The sequence below is a fragment of the Cetorhinus maximus genome, chromosome 25 (assembly GCF_964194155.1).
Source record: "Cetorhinus maximus chromosome 25, sCetMax3.hap1.1, whole genome shotgun sequence".
Lineage (NCBI taxonomy): Eukaryota > Metazoa > Chordata > Chondrichthyes > Lamniformes > Cetorhinidae > Cetorhinus > Cetorhinus maximus.
In genome coordinates this window covers 38,700,626-38,724,585 of record NC_135903.1, presented here as the reverse complement: position 1 = coordinate 38,724,585, position 23,960 = coordinate 38,700,626, and the positions used below count along the sequence as shown (strand labels likewise).

General features: G+C 43.3%; 1 protein-coding gene across 1 annotated transcript in view; it reads right to left on the bottom strand.

Annotated features, from left to right (window-relative positions):
- The window catches only part of mettl2a (methyltransferase 2A, methylcytidine), a 39,547-nt gene extending 18,931 nt beyond the window's left edge, over positions 1-20,616 (bottom strand). The window contains exons 1-6 of the mRNA XM_078529825.1: positions 20,468-20,616; positions 19,796-19,887; positions 18,325-18,761; positions 12,475-12,524; positions 8,976-9,036; positions 4,935-5,074 (exon numbers count right to left, since the gene is read on the bottom strand). Coding sequence (XP_078385951.1) covers positions 4,935-5,074; positions 8,976-9,036; positions 12,475-12,524; positions 18,325-18,761; positions 19,796-19,887; positions 20,468-20,583 — 896 coding nt within the window. The 5' untranslated portion in view covers positions 20,584-20,616. The remainder of the gene's footprint in view (positions 1-4,934; positions 5,075-8,975; positions 9,037-12,474; positions 12,525-18,324; positions 18,762-19,795; positions 19,888-20,467) is intronic.
- Between the last annotated feature and the right edge of the window lie 3,344 nt (positions 20,617-23,960).

The following is a 23,960-nucleotide window of genomic DNA, read 5'->3' as shown; positions in this document are numbered from 1 at the left end:
ACAATAATTTGGACGAACAAGATGAGGCGATTAGTCCCAGAGGACAACTGCCAAAAGCTGACACTAAAGTTACATACTTGCCAGAAGGGACCAGTCAATGGCGGGATGTGATAATTGTAGGTAGAGCAGGGAAGGCCACTGGAAAATATAAAAACTGGTTAAATATACGAGGTCAAGGACAGGAGGTTAGGCTTATGGATTGGAAACATGAAGCTCAAAAACGGAAGGCACAAAAATGTATCAGTTCAGACAGTGGGTCTGGGAGAGAACATGCCTCCAGGAAGTGATTGCAAACTGTTGAAAGAACATCTATAATTGGGAGCGGGAGATCTAACAGTAACAGTCCAGAGCGTGATACAGGGCAGGATAGAGGGTGTAGCTTAACAAGGTCAAGGAATATGGCACAGACTGATAATGCTACAAGGAGCAGGAGTTCATATGATCGAGAAGTCTTAGTAGCTTCAAGCAAATTAGATGATAAATTAATAAAGGATTCCAAACAGTAAGAACTACATAGTTGGAAAGAAATTTGGGGTATACACAGAGGTGCCAGATAGGGGACAACCAGCTCTGTTGCATGGATGAATATGCACAGAAAAGGTGCTTCCTGTTGGGACTTATAAAGCTAAAGCTAGGCTAGTGGCATGAGGGTTTGAATTAAAATTGGGTTGCTAGGATATAAAAGTAGATTCACCAATGGCAGGAAAAGTTATTCTGAAGATCTTCTTGGCTCTGTTAGCTACAAATGCTCGGGAATGTAAGTCCATTGATACTAAAGCTGCCTTTTTGTAGGGACACCAACTTCAAAGGGAAGTTTTTCTCCTGTCCACCAAAAGAGGCGCCAAATGCAGAAAGGACACTCTGGAAGTGAAATAAATGCATATACGGTTCAAATGACACATCCGGAGTTTGGTATTTCTCAGTTTTGTTAAAGTTGAGTTGTCTTCAGTTGGAAACGGATCCGGCAATGTTTTGTTGGCACCATGGAGGGAAACATGCAGGCATCTTTATGATGCACATAGACGATATTTTTGTGGGGAGGTAGTAGCGAATTTGAAACGATTGTCATTAATGGGCTCAGAAAGAAGTTCAAAATTGAAAGTCAAGCTCCTGGTGCGTTTAAATACATTGGATTAGAAATCAGGCACAGCGGATCACACATCATCTTACATCAACAATCCTACTTAGAGAATGTCAATCCCATTGCAATTGGTCGTGGTGGGGCCTCCTAGAAAAATACAGTAGCTTCTGAAATGGAAAGAGGGGACCTCAGAAGTCTAATTGGGCAACTCAATTCGCTAGGCAAACAAACAAGGCCGGACGTCAGTTTTGGAAGTGAGTACTAAAATGAACGATCCCAAGGTTGAAGAAATCATTCGAGCAAACAAAACACTGACAAAATTAAAAATAGAAATTCCCATCTTTGGGTGATCTTAGAAAAATGAAACATTGTGTTCAGTGATGCATCTTCTGCAAATGTACGCGATGGATTTTCAATTGCGGGAGGATTTATAATATTTCTCATGGCGGGGGTGGGTGGGTAAATGTTGCCCTTTGGCATGGGAATCTAAAGATATGAAGAGTTGTAAAAATTACGTTGGCAGTGGAGACTCTCAGCCTTGTTGAGGTGGTTGATATGGCATTTTTTATATCAAAGATGCTGGCAGAAATTTTAAATGGAAAAGGGTATTTGGGAACGGTGCCTATCGAATGTCTCATAGACAATATGTCACTTTGGGAAAATGTTCACTCTACGAAGTGCGTTAACGAAAAGAGATTGGGAATTGACATTGCAAGCTTAAAACAGATGCTCGAGAATAAGGAGATTGCCAAAATCAAACGGATTGATATCAGCTACCAATTGTCCAACTGCTTCATAAAAAGGGGAGCGAGCTCCAAAAAGTTATTGGAGATCCTCAAAGAGCGATGTCTTTTCCTTTGAGAAGGCAAGAGGGAATATTCTTTTGTGTGGACATTTCTATGCATGTGTTTTTTTTTAAAGGAGGGGGAATAAGGTGGATTTATTGAATGAAAAATGTATATTGATGTTTGTGCTTTGGAAGAGAAGATCCTTTTTTTTCGTGATTATATAAACTTAAGGGTTACTTTCTTAAGAGGAGGGGAACCTGTTGGGGAAGAAAACAGTTAACTGGTAATTAGCAGTTGAACTCCTTGTGAATTAGCAACCTAAGCACCCAATTAGATGAATAAAAGGATAATGGGTGAGACAAGTTGTCTCTGTAGAGAGCTTTATGCACCAGAAATAAAACTCTATCTGAAAGAGTTTGTCTTGGTCGCGGTCCTTATTGCCAAACAGCTATTGGAGCTTAACAACCCAGGCTTTACTATTCTCTGGGGAAGAGAATTCCAAACATTAATAGCCCTCAGAGAAGAAATATCTCCTCATCTCTGTCTTAAATGGTGAACCATTGGGAGGCCCTTATTTTTAAACTGTGCCCCGAGTTCCAGATTCCCCCATGAGAGGAAAAATCCTGTCAACATCTGTCAAGCCCCCTCAGAATCTTATCTTTCAATAAGCTCACCTCTCATTCTCCTAAAGTCCAATGAGTATAGGCCCAACCTGCTCAACCTTTCCTCATAAGACAACCCCTTCATCCCAGGAATCAGCCTTGCGAATTTTCTCTGAACTGCTTTAAATACAAAACTGTACACAGTAGTCCATGTGTGGCCTCACCAATATCCTGCACAGTTGTAGCAAGACTTCTCTACTTTTATACTCTACCCCCCTTACTACAAAGACCAAGTTTGCATACGGACTCGAAACGTTAACTGTGTTCCTCTCCGCAGATTCTGGCAGACCTGCTGAGTTTTTCCAGGTATTTTTGTTTTTGTTCCAAGTTTGCATTTGCCTACCAAATTACTTACTGAATTTGCATACTCACTTTTTGTGATTCATGTACAAGGACACCCAGAGCCCTCTGTACTGCAGCATTCTGCGGTCTCTCTCCATTTAAATAATATGCTGCTTTTCTATTTTTCCTGCCAAAGTAGACAACCTCACACTTTCCCATCTAATAATCCATTTGCCAATCTTTTGCCCATTCACATAACCTATTCTTTGCAGATCTTTTGTATGCTCCTCACAACTTGCTTTCCTACCTATCTTTGTATCATCAGCAAACTTGGCTATAATACACTCGGTCCCTTCATCCTAGGCAGTAACCTTTTTATGTGGCACCTTATTGAATTCCTTTTGGAATTCCAATACATTACTCGTTCCCCTTTATGCAGCCTGCTTGTTATATTCACAAAGAACTGTAATAAATTTGTCAAACACTATTTCCCTTTCACAAAACCTTGTTGACCCTGCTTGATTGTATTATAACTTTCTAAATGTCCTGCTACTACCTCCTTAATAATGAATTCTCACATTTTCCCAATGACAGATGTTAGTCTAACTGGCTCATAGTTTTCTGCTTTCTGTCTCCCTTCCTCCCTCTGAACAGAGAGTTGGCATAAATGGTTTTCTGGTTGGCAGGATGGAACAAGTGGTGTGCCACAGGGATCAGTGCTGGGGCCTCAACTTTTTACAATTTATATAAATGACTTGGATGAAGGGACTGAAGGGATGGCTGCTAAATTTGCTGATGACACACAGATAGGTAGGAAAGTAAGTTGTGAAGGGGACATAAGGAGGCTAAAAAAGGATATAGATGGGTTAAGTGAGTAGGCAAAGATCTGGCAATGGAGTATAATGTGGGAAAATTTAAAAAATTGTCCATTTTGGCAGGAAGAATAAAAGAAGCATTTTATCTAAACGGTGAGAGATTGCAGAGCTCTGAGATGCAGTGGGATCTGGGTGTACTAGTCCCAAAAGGATAATATGCAGGTATACCAAATAATTAGGAAGGCTAATAGAATGTTTATTGCGAGGAGAATTGAACACAAAAGTAGAGAGGTTATGCTTCAATGAGACCATATCTGGAGTACTTGTACAGTATCGGTGTCCTTATTTAAGGAAGAATGTGAACGCGTTGGAAGTAGTTCAGAGAAGGTTTACTAGACTCATACCGGGATTGGGCGGGTTGTCTTATGAGGAAAAGTTGGACAGGCTAGACTTGTATCCACTTGAGTTTAGAAGAGTAAGAAGTGACTTGATTGAAACATATGTTCCTGAGGGGTCTTGACAGGGTGGATGTGGAAAGGATATTTCCTCTTGTGGGAGAATCTAGAACTGGGGGTCACTGTTTAAAAATAAGGGGTGGCCCATTTATGAGGAGAATTTTTTTTCTCTGAGGGTTGAGACACTTTGGAACCCTCTTCCTCAAAGGACAGTGGAAACATCGAGCTTTTGAATATTTTTAAGGCAGAGCTAGAGAGATTCTTGATAAGCAATGGGGTGAAAGGTTATCAGGGGTAGATGGGAATGTGGAGTTGAGGTTACAATCAGATCAGGCATGATCTTATTAAATGGCGGAGCAGGCTCGAGGGTCTGATTGGCCTTCTCCTAAGTCGTAGTCTTTCTTGAAAAGCGTGTTAACATGTGCAGCTTTTCAATCCACTGGCACCTTTTCAGAATCTAGGGAATTTTGGAAGATTACCACCAATGCATCTCTATCTACTATCTCTACAGCCACTCCTTTAAGACCCTAGGAGTGGGCCATCAAGTCCGTCCAACTAAGGATTTAAAGATTTTCTTCCCTAAAGCATACTACTGAACCAAACAGATGTTTATGCCAATCTGGTAATTTCGTAGTTCCCATTACTGATACTAGCTTTTTAAGGCATTTCACCAGATGCTATGAAAGGATTTTAATTCACATGTCTGGATCATTTCTCCAGATCTCTGGATTACTAGTACAGTAACATAACCATTATGCTACTGTACTCAACCTCACACTATGTACGTTGTCTAGTACCATATGTTTGACATAGTCTAGGGCATGAGTACCGTACACGACCGAGGTACTTACTTATCTGGATGTATCGCTGAGAGGACAAATATGAGGATGATGATGTCCAGGCTTTCATTTGGCATTGGATAGTTGGCCTGTGTATCACACAAATCGTGGACAAAAGCAAGGCAGCGAGAGCGATCATAACCAGAGTTCAGCTAGAAACAGAAGGACAAAATTTTGACACAACTTGTAGTCTGCAGGACACCAGAGCTCAGACCAATGGCTCAGCTGCTAATCTGAGGTTTGGTAATAGACACACTAGAAGAGAAACACTGTCGAATAGATCTAAAGATTTATTTCAGCAGAGAGTGAAATACTTGAACAATTAGAGATTGGGATAGGGTTCATTCTTCTATGTATTAGAGAACAGATGTATTGTATAAATTACTACAGCACAGTGATACGAGACAGTGGTACACACACTGTGGGTTCTTGTGCTGTGCATGCTGTTTTCATTGGCAGGAAGATTGGCAACCAGAGGACACGGATTTAATTAAGTGATTAAAGGGGGATGAGGAGAAATTACTTTATGCAGTGAGTTATGATGATCTGGACTATCTGAAAGCGTGGTGAAAAATTCAATAGTCACTCACAAAAGAGAATTGGATAAATAATTGAAAATTAAAGATTTGCAGAGTTGTGGGCAATGTACTTTTTTTGTAGCACGTGGGCCCTTTAAATGCTCTTGCGCGGTAACTTAAGGAACCTGACTTGTGCTGGAACTTTTAGGTTGTGTGGTCACACATCTGCACAGCTTAAAGGGAACATTGGTTATGAGGAAATAGCAGGGGAGTGGAACCAATTGGATAGCTCTCCAAGAGCTGGCACAGACATGATTGCTCCTTCTGCACTGTATAAGTTCCAAACTTTCAAATCATCTCGTCAGGCAGTTTGTGAAATGCCAACAGATTAATTCTTTAGAGTCATCCCTTTTAAAGAGGTGCCTTCCCCCCTCCAATACCTCATAAATTGCATTGATTCGAAGCTGATGTTTCGCTCAGTCAACCAAAAGACTGTTTAAAATAAGCCTGTATATGGTATCACTATGAGTCAAGACTGGAAAGGTGAAACACTAATGATAGTTAGAGCCAGAACGCAAAGCCCCTGTATAGGTTTGATTTGTGCTCAGTGTGAACCTCCCCCAAATCTAACCCACTGAGGACCAATAACAACTCCCCCAGCCAGATGGACTGAAAGAATCAGAGAGCCAGGGCAGGGAATTTGGGCACACTCTGGTGTTGAGCTCCAGTCCTGGTTCTAGAATGAACAGGAACTCAGTGATAATAGAGTCCAACAGCCTTGCCATCATTAGAGACACACCATTAGTTAATGCACATAGGGCACTGTAAATGTTGCTTCTTCCCCGGAGACGGCTTTGTGGGCACATGCAACACTCTGGAATGTTACAAACTGGATCTGCAGCTCTGGCTCCGAAAGAGGCTAAAGATCAGCCAGGGTTCTTTCTAATAATCACAATACAGCGACACTCGCGGGGAAGCGCAAGTGAGGTCAGCAGTGATGTTCTATTTGACCAAATAGTCTGCTCACAGTCAGTTGTGAATAATTGCCAATTGAGCAATACTCCAGCTGTCACCAAGTCTGAGGACCAAACCTGGTACCTTACTGGTTTCGAAGAGACATATTTGACTCAAAACATTAACTCTGTTTCTCACTTCACGGATGCTGCCAGAGCTGCTGAGTTGTTCCAGCACATTTCAAAATTTGCAGATGATACAAAATTTGGAAGCATTGTGGTCTGAGAGGATAGTGTAGAACTTCAAAAGGACATAGGTAAGTTGGTGAAATGGGCAGACAAATGGCAGATGAAGTCCAATGTGGAGAAATGTGAAGTGAGCATGGAGAGACAGGAGCAGAGGGACCTGGGTGTATATGTGCATAAGTCATTGAAAGTAGCAGAACAGGTTGAGAGAGCGGTTAATAAAGTATACAACATCCTGGGCTTTATCAATAGGGACACAGAGTACATGAGCAAACAGGTGATGTTGAACATGATGTAAGACATTAGTTCGGCCTCAGCTGGAGTATTGTGTCCAGTTCTGGGCACCACATTTAAGAAGGATATGAAGGCATTGGAGGGAATGCCGAAAAGATTCACGAGAACAGTTCCAGGGATGAGGAACTTCAATTATGAGGATAGACTGGAGAAGTTAGGATTGTTCTCCATGGAGAAAAGAAGGGTCTGGAATGAGTAGATAGGGAGAAACTGTTCCCAGTCATGAAAAAATAGAGAACAAGAGGGCACAGATTTAATGTAATTGGCAAAAGAAGCAAAAGTGACGTAAGAAAAAACTTTTTCATACAGCGAGTGACTGGGGTCTGGAATGTGCTGCCTGAGAGCATGGTGGAGGCAGGTTCAATCTAAGCATTCAAAATGGAATTAGATTGTTATCTGAAAAGAAAGAATGAAAAAGGAAGAATCTCCTGTCAGCCACCTGTTAATAAATGTTCTGTTATTCAATTAATAAAATCTGGAACATAAAGCTAGGATATAACGGTGACCATGACAACTATCATTGATTGTTGTAAAAACCCAGCTGGTTTACGAATGCCCTTTTGGGAAGGAAATCTGCTGTCCTTCCCTGGTCTGGCCTACATGTGATTCCAGACCCACAGCAATGTGGCTGACTCTTAACTGCCCTCTGAAATGGCCTAGCAAGCCACTCAGTTCAAGGGCAATTAAGGGTGGGCAACAAATGCCGGCCGTGCCAGAGAAGCATATAAAAAATATAAAGAGAAAAAAATACAAGAATTGTATAAATTGCTTAACCCTCTCCTCAGACCAGCACTCTGTTGTAAAGATTGGGGTCTGCCTGGATTGCTGATAACAGACTCCATTTGCAGTGCAAGCCCTGCAGAATAGCTCTAGTAGCTGCTCAGTCAGGCCATAACCCTGTTTTTATGAAGTGACATATCTTCTCTTTTAGCATATGGCCACCATAAGCCTGGAACAGCATCAAAAGTGAGTCAAAAGTCTAAGGAGTATAACTTAACATTACCCCACTGCTGCTCTGAGATTGCTGTGAAGAATAGAGTTATGCAAAACATTTCCATAGAAACACAGAAAATTTACTGCACAGGAGGTCATTCGGCCTATTGCGTCTATGTTGGCTGAAAAAGATTGTCCATCGCAGCGCCACTTTCCAGTTCCTGGTCCGTAGCCTTGTCAGGCATTTTTAGGTATTTTTTTTTTAAATGTGACAAGGGTTTGTGCCTCTACCACCCTTTCATGCAGTGAGTTCAAGATCCTCACCACATGAAAATATTCTCTTCAACTCCCCTCTGATCCTTCTGCCAATTACCACAAATTCATGACCCCTGGTTACTGACCTCCCTGCTATCCTTCCTATTCATTTAATGGCAACCTCACAATTTTATACCCCTCAATTAAATCTTCCCTTAGCCCTCTCTGTTCTAAAGAAAACAATCCTAAACTATCCAGTCTTTCCTCATTGCTAAAATTCTCCATTCCTGGCAACATCCTTGTAAATCTCTTGTGTACCCACTCTGGTGCAATCACATTCTTCCTCATGTGGTGACCAAAACTCTACACAGTACTCCAGCTGTGGCCTAACTAGTGTTTTATACAGTTTGCGCATAACCTTCCTGCTGTAGTGCTTCAGCTAATAAAGGAAAATATCCCATATGCCTTCTTAACCACTTTACCTACTTGTCCTGTTACCTTCAGGGATCTGTGGACATACACTCCAAGGTCCCTTTATTCCTTTACACTTCTCATTATTGCATCATTTATTGTGCATACTACTGCCTTGTGTGCACTGTACAAATGCGTTACCTCACAATTCTCCAAACTCAATTCCATTTCACGCTTTTCTGCTCACTGGGTCAGTTTGTTGGTATCTAGCTGCATTATCAACCACATGGCCGATTCCAATACACTAAGTGGTAGATGCTTGGTAAGCCCCAAGCCCACTGTGAGGAGTGCTGCTGACATAGAACTGATGAGTAGGATAGATTGGGCTACAGGGAGAGGCACATTCACAGACAAAAGCAAGAGCACAATTGCAACTTTCTCACCTTAATGAGTTCCACAGCAGCGGAGGAAAAATCGCAGCAGTACACAAACAGCCCTGGGTCACTGCAAGGGTACAAGAGGAGTGTTAGTGACAGCACCTATCCTTCCATCAGTAATCTCAACAACTTTCTCAAACTGCCCAGAGACAAAACATGACAGATGCTACGGTCAGCTCTTGTTAAAGGAACAGAACTGAAAACCTAGGACCATTTTTTCTCCACACCCATTGCATTCATTCTTGTAAACTAGATGTCAGGATCACCGAATTGTTACGGTGCAGAAGGAGGCCATTCGGCCCATTGTGTCTGCACTGGCTCTCTGAGCATTTTAACTTAGTGCCAATCTCGTGCCTTTTCCTCGTAACCCTGCACACTGTTTCTATTTAAATAACCATCCAATGCTCTCTTGAATGCCTCAATCAAACCTGCCTCCACCAGACTTCCAGGCAGTGTATTCCAAGCCCTAACTACTCGCTGTGTGAAAAGTTTTTTTCTCACCTCGCATTTGATTCTTTTGTAAAACACTTTGAAACTGTGCCCTCTGGTTCTCGATCTGTTTATGAGCGGGAACAGTTTCTCCCTATCTACTCTGTCCAGACCCCTCATCACTTTGAAAACTTCTATCAAGTCTCCTCTTAGCCTTCTCCTCTCCAAGGAAAACAGTCCCAACTTCTCCAATCTTTCCTCATAACTGAAGTGTTGAACCATTCTTGTAAGCCTCTTCTGCACTCTCTCTAATGCATTCACATCAATCCTATAGTGTGGTGCCCAGAACTGTACACAATACTCTAGCTGAGGTCTAACCAGTGCCTTATATAAGCTCATCAAAACCTCCCTGTTCTTATGCCCCTATTAATGAAGCCTAGAATAATGTATGCTTTAGTAACAGCTCTCCACCTGTCCTGCCACCTTTAATGACTTAAGTACATATACATCCAGGTGTCTCTGCTCCTGTACTTCCTTTAGAATAGTATCCTTTATTTTACACTGACTCTCCATGTTCTTTGTACCAAAATGCATCACCTCACACTTCTCCGCATTGAACTTCATCTGCCACCTATCTGCCCACTCTGCCAGTGTGTGAATGTCCTTGTGAAGTTCTACACTGTCCTCCTCACAGTTTACAATTCTCCCAAGTTTTGTGTCATCCGCAAACTTTGAAATTGTCCCCTGCACACCAAGATCTAGATCATTTATATATATCAGGAAAGGCAGGGCTCCCAATACTGACCCTGGGGAACTCCACTACAAACCTTCTTCCAGCCCGAAAAATACAATTATTCTGTTTCCTATCCCTCAGCTAATTTTGTATCCACGTTGCTACTGTCCCTTTTATAATCTATAACTTTCCTCACAAGTCTGTTGTGTGGCACTGTATCGAACGCCTTTCGGAAGCCCATTTACACCACATCAGCAACCTTTCTCCCATCAACCATCTCGGTTACCTCTTCAAAAAACTCCAGCAAGCTAGTTAGACACGATATTCCTTTAACAAATCCATGCTGACTCTTCCGAATCAATCCACATTTTTCCATGTGACTATTAATTCTATCCCGAATAATTGTTTCTAGAAGTTTCCCCATCACTGAAGTTAAACTGACTGCTCTGCAATTGCAGGGCAGATCTTTACAACCTTTTTTGAACAAGGGCAATTCTCCAGTACCTCCCCCGAATCCAGGGAACATTGAAAGATTATTGCCAGTGCCTCTGCAATTTCCACAATGTCAGAAACCTATTAACTCTTCCTACCCTAGTTCCTACATTATGTACATGATTCCTATGAAATGGTGGACAACAAAGAGTCTGCAGCACTAACTAACAGATTAAACTGACATCCGAAACTGGTTGTGTGCACAGTTAGTGAACAGGAATCTGCAGTTAGCCCTAACCCTCGTTCTTCAGATAAGTGAAGGCAAGTGAAAGTGTCCTGATCATTTTCCAGTGCCTCCTGCTGGCGAACACACCTCAGTGCTGGTGTTGAGCGATGGCAGGATCAGGTATGGCTGTGGGTTTTTGTTTTGTTTCAGTAAAACTTTGCAAAGATCATGTCAATCGCCTCAGAAGGAGCCTAGTGTGAGAGATGCCCACATTCAGCATCAGCAGACTTGGAGCTGCAGGAAGGCTGTGAGAATAGTGTTGATTTGTGCCAAACTAAATAGGGGAGGGGAGGTCTGTAACCACACAGAACCAGCTTAAGATTACCCCAGACTTATTTCACTTGAACTCTTGCAGCCACTGAGATGGGGCACAGGGGGCAAGTTTACTTTGTCAACTAGTTCCCCCAAGGGTAGATTTTTTATGATGTCAAATTTTAACCCGTGTTGTGTTAAAAGCAGTAAATATCCCTGAACCTTAGGAGTGGGCAGATGTTATGTCTTTCCTTCCCCATCCTCACCTAATCACAGGCAGACATGGAGGACAAAAGGCACACAGGAGTTGTAGCTGGTACCACCCCAGGCAATGGTTGCACATCAGAGTCAACGACCCAAGCATAACAGAAAACCTGCGATCGAAGCAGGTGAAGGTCAGGTTATATAGGCATTTTCTGTAAGCTACAGTTTGCAGCATCCATGCTTAGCACCAATTGTTTACAAAAGGTATGGCTTAAACATACAACTCCTGATGCACATGTTAGTGACAAGTATTAACTGACGTGCAGAAAGTTTGATTTAGTGTGGCACAAGAAGGAAAAGTATAAACTAGTTCTTACATATACACAACGTTAGGTTGTTGGCTTAATGAATATTAAAAGAAACAGAAAATGCTAGATATACTCAAAAGCGTTTCCAGCATTTTCTCTTTTTCTTTTAGGGTTTCCAACATCTGCAGTGTTTAGCTTTTAGCTTTTCACAATACTTAAAACAGCTTCGTCAGCCAGTGCCTCTCAGTTGTTATTTGGCAGGTGAACACTGGAGGGAGCAGTTTAGCAGAACCCTCCATCACAGCTGATAATCATAAAAACAGCAAGAAAGAATTGCTCATTTATGTAATGCCTCATCACCACCACTGGACAATATAACCAATGGATTACTACTAAAGTGCTGTTATTACTGTCATTTAAACAATTGTAGCAGTCAATTTGTACACAGCAAGGTCTCAAAAATAGCAAGTTTATAAATGACGTATGATCAGCTTTTGGTGATTTGTTTTTGAGTAAGGAATGTCGGCTGAGAGGAAGCCCCTAGTCTTTGAATTGTGCCATGGAATCTTTGACATTCGCTCGAGCAGGCAGCATCTCTGCTTAATGTCTCATCTGAAAGACACCCCACACTGGCAGTGCAGCACTCCCTCTGTGCTACACTGAGGTGCCAGCCTGGGTTACATGCTTAAGTTGGCAGGAGGGCTTGAACTCTCAGTCTCGTTGCTCAGGCAACAGTGCGTTCATTGTGCCAATTTGACACTGAATTTGTCATCACGAATGGGCCCGATAGGGAGGCATTATTTGGTGCGCACCTCAGTGAATGATGTGATGAGGGAATAACAAGGGAATAATGGTTCTTACTTGTTAGTCTGTAGAATAGGGAACACAGTATTTCCGACTCCACAACCGACCTAGTGAAGAGAGAAAGAAATGTTTGGTACATGCTACGAAAGGAATATTTCGATACTGTACAGCCTATTTGTTAAGACTGTTCCAAATAACTGGAATCATCTCAATGACTTGCATTTATATATCACCTTTATATATCATGTAGAAATATGTCCTGAAGTACCTCGAGTAGCATAAGACGACAAGAAATAGGAACTGGAGTAGGCATTTGGTCTGTCGAGCCTGCTCTGCCATTCAGTAAGATCATGGATGATTGTGAACTCAACTTCACCTTTCCACATTATCCCCATATCCCTTAATTCCCTTAGTACCCAAAATGCTATCAAATTTGTTATGACCACAGCCAATGTAATTTGCTGAGCAAGCCAAATCCCAGAGGGAAACTTATCTTTCTGATCATTCCCTTGTTTTCAAAATATAAAAAAAAAGGTTAAGAACTACTGATCCCAGAAGCATAGAATTCCAGTAACACTTTTAGGATTTTAAAGTTAAAAGATTTATAAACAAGAAGAAAAAAGCTTAAGCACACAAGATTAAAGTTACACAATTAAACAGTCTTACAAAACATCCCCCAAAAAAGTTTCACTTCGTCAGGACAGACAAGTAAACTACTTGGCAACAGCTCCCTCTTAGATTTTCAACTATAAAAATTCAGTAATATTACCCAAGGCAAAAACTGCTATCACTTTAGTAAAAGGTATACCACACAACTTCTCACTTTCTTTCACTTTGCTGTGGAAATCGAAAAGAAAGGGTCAGACTGCTTTCTGAAAACACAGACTTCTCTGGTTTGAAACCTCGATGGCTGCTTCAAATTCACAACTTTCACACCTCCTCCCAACACAGATCTGGTCTCAGGACATCTCCCTCACACACAGCCACCACAACCCAACTAAACATGCTTCTTTGAAAATCTTTTTTGCCCCTTTCACCTTAGATTCCATTATTCTTAGCACCTCTTTGAACACAACTTTTCCAAAATGCAAAAACACACACACACAGACACATACACACACACACATACACACACACACAGTGCGATTGGCGCTGCTGGAACTGAGGGAATAACTCATGCAAACCCAAAGCAGCCTTTTTGTACCCTCACTGACACTTACACACAGCATTAGGGTCAAAGGAAGAGATGGAAAGGAGAAGATGTCAAAAGTCTATTTGACGTGGATAAGCGTGAAGGTCAAAGAGCAAGATTCCATCAGGAACAGGGACATCCAGAAAGTTAAAGATCAATGCAGGGGCAATCTCACTGCTCCACATTTCATTAAATAGAGCCAGGCATTTATTACTGCCCATCGTAACCAAGCTGGCCAAGGTGAAGAGTGAAAAATTGCACTGCACTATTGAAGAGGTTCAGGGAGTTATCCTAGTGTACTGTCTGACATTTCTCCTTCAACCAACACAACCTAGACAGATTATACTGAGCACTCATCTCATTGTTGTGTCGAGGGTCTTGCTATGTCTAAAATGGTTGTCCATGAGTAACTGTAGTTCAAAAAGTAATTAAGCGTTTGGCAATGTTTGCCAGTGAAGGGCTAACTATAAATGTAATTTTACCCATTGAACTCTGGTCAACCGACTAGGCCTCCTACAGCATTCCCTTCCCGCAGGCTTTGAAAACCTGAGCACGGTGTCACCTAACCTCCACTTCTGCACTGGGTTGGCCTTTCCTAGTATTCTTTTCATTGGTGCTGGTGTCTGGCATACTTCACCTGAGAGTCTCAATAATAAGAAAATTTCCCATTTCACACAGACACGAGGGAACATCATTTGAAACAAGAATGTTCAAAAGGTAAAAGTTTGAGATGTTTTCCCCATTTTAACCCTCGACTTCAAACCGAAGACAAGGTTTTTAGTCTTTCTTTAATAAAAAAGTGATTTTACTGGGTATACATTCAAAGCAGGAGAGTTTACTCAAAGCCAGAGCCCACACGGAGATACAAGCACACGTTCCCTCTCGTGTGTGACTTGGTTATTCAGTGCTTGGGACCAAAATAAACCAAAGCTGTGACTTTTCCCAACAATGCAGCACAAAAATGACATTGTGCGAAAACTCACATAAACAGAAACCCACAACAACTGGGAGCAGAAACTGGTGTAGCAAACAACTCAGCTGCAGAAAGACAGAGCATTGCTGGTGTTGTTACTAATCTTCACACTGATGGCAAGTTATTGATTCACAGACAGGATAAGTTACTGACCCATACAAAGAGGGGCAGTTCATCAGAAATTGGAGGAGAGTCAAAAAAAGGTCGGATACTTTGTGAAGGAGGGGAGCGTGATGGTTTGAGAGGTTATGGTGCTGAACGATAATCTTCAGACTTTGGGACTCGTTTGATGGACAAGAATGAACTCTTTTGATCCCTATTCAAATCACAAGCTGTGAAGTTGACTTCCAATGTTGCTCATCATGGCACCAGCTCCAACCCTGTGTTAATCACTCCTCTTGAAGGCTGGATGTTGTGGTGTGAAGTTCCAGGCACTGAGCAACTCCATCAGTCTCACACACAAAGGGCAGTGAATGTCTGATGAGCTGTTTCACCTTGCTTGGGACCCTAGCTGGATAATATCCTGTCCTCATTTTATCCCCACACACCCCTAGCAGAGGTGATTGATATTGAAGGGCAAGAACCTGGACTAATTCCCCCTTACCCAAGACAAGGTCAGAGATCAGTAAGCGTAGCATCCAAACCGTCACTCTAGATCTGACTTGTTAACTGCACTGGAACACAGAGTCAGCAGGACTGGAGAACAGCATCACAGCTCATCTCGCAGTCCTCTTTGGGAAACGTACTGTGCGATATCTGACACCGATAAAATCTTTCTCCAACTTATCCAGCTTTCTTCAATCTCCTCATACAATCAGCCTGCTCACCACACTCTGCATAAACTAGTTAAAGTTACTTTTCACTCTCTAAGGTTTAAATTGTGCGCATATGTTGTGAAATCAGTGACTACGTTAAACATGCAGGACGTTTACCTTGTTTAAGCTCTTTCACCTCTTGAATACTTCAAGAAAGAAAGACTTGCATTTATATAGTGTCTTTCGCAACCTCAGGATGTCCCAAAGTGCTTTGCAGCCAATTAAGTACTTCTGAAGCGTAGTTACTGTTGCAATGTAGGAAACACACTTGCACATAGCAAGCTCCCACAAACAGCCACATGATAATGACCAGATAATCTGCGTTAGTGATGATGATTGAGGGATAACTATTGGTCAGGACACCAGGGATAACTCTTGTACTCATCTTCAAATTGTGTCATGCGATCTTTCACATCCGCCTGATGTGGGCACAGATGGGGCCTTGGTTTAACATCTCTTCTGAAAGAAGGCATCCCCAACAGTGCAGCACTCCCTCAGTAAGTTTACTTAGGAGTTTAAAATATCTTCCTCAATGTAATTCTTGCACAAACTGACGTGCTGTAAAGACTTTTGTAGGGAACAGTCTTTTCCAGAGTTCCAGGTGCATTTTGCTACTTTGTTGAGCTGCGATTCCTCCTCACCACACTTAGTTCAAATCTTAATTCCAGAAATGAAAACTATAGTTTGAGTTACGTCAGCAGTGCATTTACATCAAAAAAATGCTTTTCATGTCATGATGTCAGTAGTGATGGGTCAGCTACATGAGGAATTGAATGTGTCCACTTCCTTCAGCCCAAAAACTGGTATAAATATTTGAAATACCCAGCCACTAAATATATCCAACCAATGAGCTTGGCACTAAATACTGGCTAATTGACACAGCAAAGAATCTGACTTGGTTGTTGCAACGAGCTGAGTTCTGATCCTCAGTTGAGTTTGGTAAGGAAAGGGAGCTTGTCTCTCTCAGAAAGTGTTTTTTTTTTAAAAATTCATTTACGGGATGTGGGCTTCACTGGCTAGGCCAGTATTTATTGCCCACCCCTAATTGCCCTTGAGAAAGTGGTGGTGAGCTGCCTTCTTGAACCGCTGCAGTCCCTGTGGTGTAGAGACACCCACAGTGCTGTTAGGGAGTTCTGGGATTTTGACCCAGCATCCGGGAAGGAACGGCGATATATTTCCAAGTCAGGATGGTGAGTGGTTTGGAGGGGAACTTCCAGGTGGTGATGTTCTCAACTATCTGCTGCCCTTGTCCTTCTAGACTGTAGCTGCCGTGGGTTTGGAAGATGCTGCCTGAGAAGCCTTGGTGAGTTTCTGCAGTGCATCTTGTAGATGGTACACACTGCTGTCACTGTCTGTTGGTGGTGGAGGGAGTGAATGTTTGTGGAAAGGGTGCCAATCAAGCGGGCTGCTTTGTCCTGGATGGTGTCAAGCTTTTTGAGTGTTGTTGGAGCTGCACTCATCCAGGCAAGTGGGGAGTATTCCATCACACTCCTGACTTGTGCCTTGTAGATGGTGGACAGGTTTTCAGGAGGTGAGTTACTCGCCGCAGGATTCCTAGTCTCTGACCTGCTCTTGTAGCCACAGTATTTATATGGCTAGTCCAGATTAGTTTCTGGTTAATGGTAACCCCCAGGATGTTGATAGTGGGGGATTCAGCAATGGTAATGCCATTGAACGTCAAGGGGCAATGGTTTGATTCTCTCTTGTTGGAGATGGTCATTGCCCAGCACTTGTGTGGCTCAACTGTTACTTGCCACTTGTCAGCCCAAGCCTGGATATTTTCCAGGTCTTGCTGCATTTGGACATGGACTGCTTCAGTATCTGAGGGATCATGAATGGTGCTGAACATTGTGCAATCATCAACGAACCCCACTTCTGACCTTATCATGGAAGGAAGGTCATTGATGAGGCAGCTGAAGATTGTTGGGCCGAGGACACTACCCTGAGGAACTCCTGCAGTGATGTCCTGCAGCTGAGATGACTGACCTCCAACTTCCATCTTACTTTGTGCTAGGTATGACTCCAACCAGCGGAGAGTTTTCTCCCTGATTCCCATTGACTCCAGTTTTGCAGGGCTCCTTAGTTCCACACTCGGTTAAATGCTGCCTTGATGTCAAGGACAGGCATTTTCACCTCACCTCTGGAGTTCAGCTCTTTTGTCCATGTTTGAACCAAGGCTGTAATGAGGTCAGAAGCTGAGTGACCCTGGCAGCACCCAAACTGAGCATCAGTGAGCAGGTTATTGCTAAGCAAGTGCCATGGATAGCACTGTTTATGACCCCTTCCATCACTTTACTGATGGTCGAGAGAAGGGGGTAATTGGCCGTGTTGGATTTGTCCTGCTTTTTGTGTACAGGACATACCTGGGCAATTTTTCATATTACCTGGTAGATGCCGGTGTTGTAGCTAGAACAGGTTTCCCTACTAGTCATTTCCCTGGTAGACAAAAGGACTCTTAAAATGCAAAGTGAATTTTTAATTCACATAGCTCTAGGTGTCTGAACTCACAGACCAGTGAAGCCAACTGGGGCCCTCTTGGTTGCTTTGTGGAGTATTAAATGCTGCTGCAGTCATCCAGTAAGTAATTGGAGTAATTTAGTTGTCATTTTTAACAAAAACCACCACCAAGAAATCCAATAGGGAACTTGGAAGAAACATCTTTACCCAAAGTGTGCTGAGAATGTGGAACTCACGACCACAGGAAGTAGTTGAAATAAATATTATAGATGCATTTAAGGGGAAGCTAGACAACCATATAAGGGATAAGGGAACAGGTGTTTACGATGGTAGATTTAGATGAGAAAAGATGGGAGGAAGCTTGAGTGGAGCATAAAACTCAGTATGGACTGGTTGGGCCAAATGGCCTGTTTTTGTGCTGTTAATCCTATGTATCTACCTGTAAAACATTGTGAAACATCCCACATTACCTCAAGTATACGGAATGTTGCCGACGCTCCTGAGTAGTCTGTATCCAATAGTTCTGTCTCACTTGGCTTTGTGCGCATCTGGGACATACCCACCGAAGACAAGTCCACAAGTATATCTGTTCTCTGACCATCCTGCACACTGTCAGCATCAACTTTCAAATTATTCTGCTCTTGGATACAAACAGCTGCTTCTTCTGCACACATCTGGGGCAGGTGGGAGCCATTTTCAAAAGTCCGGTCAAGGCAGGTGTGGGGGTCAGCGTTGGCCTGGTCAGATGTTGCTGCAGTAGGCTTGGATTTATCCAATAGGAAGGACTTATAATTGGGAACCAATTCAGGAAACTCTGTGAAAAGCCAGTGACGGTCTTTGAAAAATCTGTTCTCGTGGATTTTGTAGAAGTCATTCCAATAGCTGTTGGCCTTGAGCTCGTACTCCACTGTTTGAAAAGCAAGACACATTTCAGAAGGATACTAAAATAATTTTTACTACAGCCAATTGTGTCACAGCAGCACACTGTACCACGCTGCTAACATAGGCAATTTGGAGTTACAAGTGCTGCATTTGTAACATCACTCGAAAAGAGGTACCAATTTCAAATTATAAAGTTGTTTAGGCTGACACTGAAAGACTTAGGGAAATGAGGAGACCTCCACAGCTTTCAGATCCTGAGAAAGAACAAGGTTGATTAGGAGACAAGCTGCCAGGTCTTAATGAAAACGCAACAGCTTAGGAGGAACACTGACCGCTGATAAAATAGAGAAAGGCGAATGAAGAGAGAGAGAGACAGGCACAGTATGAAAGACATGGGCAGAGGTCTCGGGGCAGAGGCCTGTGAGATCACAGATTATTTCTAGTACTCTCCGGAGTGGAATGTGAGGATTCTGTGCTCACTTATCTGGCAGGTGAGAGGCTGTGGTCATGGTTTTGACAGGATGAGGATTCGCTTCGGCAGCACATATACTAAAATTGCACTAACTGCACAACTTCATTCACTCGAGAGATGGGCTTAGAATTTCCTATGGCAGTTGTGTAAAATCATCCACTCTGCATTAATATTCATTTCCTTGTACTTTAGGCACTGCCTGTTTGTTAGTTGGATGTATAAATCTGATTCTGGGATCAATTCACTGGTTTGATTTCTTAACGAGGCTTTATTGTGAGTGATAATTTGTACTTAATCAATAAATCAATCCTACAATCTGCACCAGGTATTCCCTTGTGGTTTGGACCCTGAGCATTGGACTGCTGACTGTGCTGAAGGACTATGACATGATGAATAAGATACCGATAGTTTGTGCAAACATCCAAGAAAGTGTGTGTTCATTTGCAATGGTTAAAAATGGAGTGTTAAAATACAAATCATAATTGGGACATAAAGTATGTCTCTTTCATAGATTAAAAATTACAGCAGGTCTTGCCTTGAGCTGGTGCTAGCTTGTGGAAAGAAAGGAAAGCTGTTGATTCGCTCACCTTGTTTCTCTGAAGATACAAGCTGGGTACAATTTTCTTCAACTTTTTTTCTGGCTGCAGCCTCTTGTTCTTGAGACCATTCCACGTTATCCCTGTGTGAAAGGAGAAAAGGAAAGCCTCAGTACCCCTGCCTGATGGAGGAAACGTTAGACTAAAACTTTTGGATTGCTGTCAAAGCCCAACTAATTCCTTCAGGGATATGGGCCTGCCACTTCTACATGACCTACATGTAACTCTGGTCAACATTACATGGTTACTACATAACACCCTCCGAGTGCATATCGATAGAAGTCTAATCATCCTTGTATCATTAGTGGACGATTAATTCAGCCTTCATTCTAAAAAAAAAGTCTGTGAATGTCATGAAAATGAAACGTTGGTTAACTTTCCGTGTTTAAGTTGGAAAAGCGGAGCGTTATTCACGTGAGCAGGATGATGAATATTCACCCACCCGTCAGGGAAAAGCAGTAAAGCAGGTGGAGAAATAAAAAGCTCAGAACATTCTAGTGCTGAGATATGGAAAGGTTTATGAGCGACAGCTGCAGCGTAAAATGTGCTGGGGTGTTTTTATGGGAGAATTGACTATAAGACAGAGTTTGTAAGGTCTGGGGGCAGGGCCTCTCTCTCTCTCTCTTGGGAGGGGATCTGCCTGCCTGTCGCGCATATTCTCACCAGGCATTATGCTGAAAAACCCGGCCAGGGTCGGTCAGGTACCGACTCCCGAACTGCGGTCTCTGCAGACTGGACTCGGTCTCTATGCGCGCAGCCATGTTGGAACGATGAAGCATGCCGGGACCGTGGAGGAGCTGGAGGTCCTCCGAGCTGGGCGGTGAAGCATGGCGGGACCGTGGGAGGAGCTGGAGGTCCTCCGAGCTGGGCGGTGAAGCATGGCGGGACCGTGGGAGGAGCTGGAGGTCCTCCGAGCTGGGCGGTGAAGCATGGCGGGACCGTGGGAGGAGCTGGAGGTCCTCCGAGCTGGGCGGTGAAGCATGGCGGGACCGTGGGAGGAGCTGGAGGTTCTCCGAGCTGGGCGTTGAAGCATGCCGGGACCGTGGAGGAGCTGGAGGTCCTCCCAGTTCCGCTGAAGGGAATACCAGGTGGATGGGGCAGTGTAGTGAGTGGCTGGAGGCTGGAGCAGGGTCCGGCCGGCTGACCATTGTGTCTCTCCAGCCCATGATCTGCCCATTTCACAAATGGGCAAAGGGCAGATTAGAGGCTGCAGATCTTAGATTTTCTCTAGGGTGAAAATCATTAAAAAAACTATAATAAGCTTTCGTTAAGATCCCCAGGAACATGCAAATTAGGAGCAGGAGGAGGCCATTCGGCCCCTTGGAGCCTGCTCTACCATTTGGTCAGATAATCGCTGATCTGACTGTGGCCTCAGCTCTACTCCCCTCTCCATAACTCTCTTGTCAATCAAGAATCTATCCAACTCAGCCTTAAAATCATTCAATGACCTGCAGCCCCCACCACTCCCTGGGGAAGAGAATTCCACAGACTCACAACCCTCCTAGAGAGAGAGAGAGAGAGAATCTCCTCACCTCCCCCTCAAATTAGGAGACCTCCTTATTTTTAAACAGTGTAAGGATATTTAATGAGCAGATTTTTCTGGATGAAAATCTGCTCTCGAAGAATTTGGAGGAAAGTAAAGGGTGTGAAAGTAAAGTGAACCACGAGAATCACCCCCCGCCCCGTGTCTCTGTGTTACTGCTGGATGTGTCCAGGGGAAAGGTTACAATCTCAGAGGCCGGACAAATCGCTTGCTGAAACTTTACTGTCTCTATAAAATCTTATAACAGGAGGTGGATGTATGGATGAGGATATATACTCATGGTGGGACTCACCGACTGATCAATGCATTGGAATAGTTTTTAGTACATATTTTAATTAGAGTTAGACCTCCTGGGAAAAGGTGATTTTCTGTTTTTTATTGTTGTTATTCATTTAAATATTTTTTATTCGTTCACAGGATGTGGGCATGACTGGCTGGGCCAGCATTTATTGCCCATCCCTAATTACCCTTGAGAAGGTGGTGGTGAGCTGCCTTCTTGAACCGCTGCAGTCCATGTGGTGTAGGTACACCCACAGTGCTGTTAGGGAGGGAGTTCCAGGATTTTGACCCAGCGACAGTGAAGGAACGACCGATATATTTCCAAGTCAGGACGGTGAGTGGCTCAGAGGGGCTTGTTTTCTTGTGGACGAGCAATGTACCCAAACTGAATTTTTGTATGGACGATAAAGTGAAATCAAATTCTTCATCGAAAAAAGGACAATTAACTAGAACTAAAAGAAAACACAATACTGTGCATACTGGAAACCGGAAATAACATCACAGATCCAAATAACAACAGAAAATGTTGGAAATCCTCAGTAAAATAAAAAGCAAGTCCTGTTCAATGCTGAGTTACCTCAGCGGTGAGATTCAGCCTTCAGTGCGATTGACGCTATGATGAGGGAGGGTTTGGGTGAATCCGGAGGTGAATAATTGGACCAGAACCTCAGTGCGGAGCTTCTAGTCACAATTATTTTCCAATGTCGGAAGCGATTCCAGGGTGGAATCATTGATTCCCCACAAACAACGTGAGCAACTGAAATCTCCACATTTCAGGAGCTGGCAGCCCCACAGCTGGAGAGGGTCGAATGGTGAAAGGTCACCGTCTTTGGGACGAGGGTAAGATTTTAGGAAGTTTTGGACAAAGCTGCTCGGGATCCGAAGTTGGATGATGGAAGTGCAATGTATATTCAGATAAGAATGTTATACGTTGTATATTGCGTGTTGTATATTTAGATAAGAATGTTATACGTTGTATATTACGTGTTGTATATTCAGATAAGACATTGATCCAGAGCTGGAAAATGGCCACTTCAGAGTGATGTAAGTGCTGGTTGAGGGGTGAGGAAGAAGAGGTCATAAGGGGTATTCAGTCATTAGGGGGAGAGCCATTCCTCTGACAATGGCCAGAGGTACCAAATGGACTTGAGAGTGTGTATAGAGCCGGGCCCGTGTATAGAGCCTGAGCCTGGCCCGTGTATAGAGCCTGAGCCTGGCCCGTGTATGGAGCCTGAGCCTGGCCCGTGTATGGAGCCGGGCCCGTGTATAGAGCCGGGCCCGTGTATAGAGCCTGAGCCTGGCCCGCGTATAGAGCCTGAGCCTGGTCCGCGTATAGAGCCTGAGCCTGGTCCGCGTATAGAGCCTGAGCCTGGTCCGCGTATAGAGCCTGAGCCGGGCCCACGTATAGAGCCTGAGCCGGGCCCGTGTATAGAGCCGGGCCCATGTATAGAGTTGGGCGTGTGTAGAGCTGGTTGGGTGTATAAAGCCAGGCATGTAGAGTACAGTGTCCAGATTTATGTAAGGTTGGCTTTAATGTGTTGAGACATAAGGGACAGAGACTGTCCATGGGGCCAATCTGTTAATGGGTAAAATGACAGAACGTCAGTGGGAGATTGTCATAAAGAACCAGTTTATACTCCCAAAGGGCGAGCGCTCTACTTGTCAGAGACACAAAAGGCGTCAGACACAATATAAAACCACAAGGAATATTGTGCAAAAATGCAAAGAATAGCACAGATGCTGGTGAAAAGGAAAGATACAAAGAGCAGGAAAAGGATGACAAAACAGATCATAAAAGCTACAAGGAAGGAGTATAAAAGAAACTTGCAAAGGACATCAGAATAACACAAAAAACTTGACAATTCCACTAGGAAAATCAGGATGGCCAATAGCAACTAGAAAACCGAGAACGGTGACACTGTCAATAAAAATAAGGAAATGGCGGAGGTGTTGAATAATTACCATGAGTCTGTATTTACACAGGAGGAAGAGGTCGGCATGCCAGAGATCCCAGTGAAACTAATATTGAATGAGGGACAGGGACTCAACAAAATCAATGTAAGCAAAATAACAGCGATGCAGAGTGAGTGACATTACAGAGTGACAAAATAACAGGAGGAGATGGTTCCCACCCCAGAGTATTAAAAGAACTTTGTAGGCGTATATAGCCGGGAGTGTGTACAGAGCTGGTCTGTGTACAGAGCTGGTCTGCCTATAGAGCCGGGAGTGTGTACAGAGCTGGTCTGCCTATAGAGCCGGGAGTGTGTACAGAGCTGGGTCTGTGTACAGAGCCAGGAGTGTGTACAGAGCCAGGAGTGTGTACAGAGCCAGGAG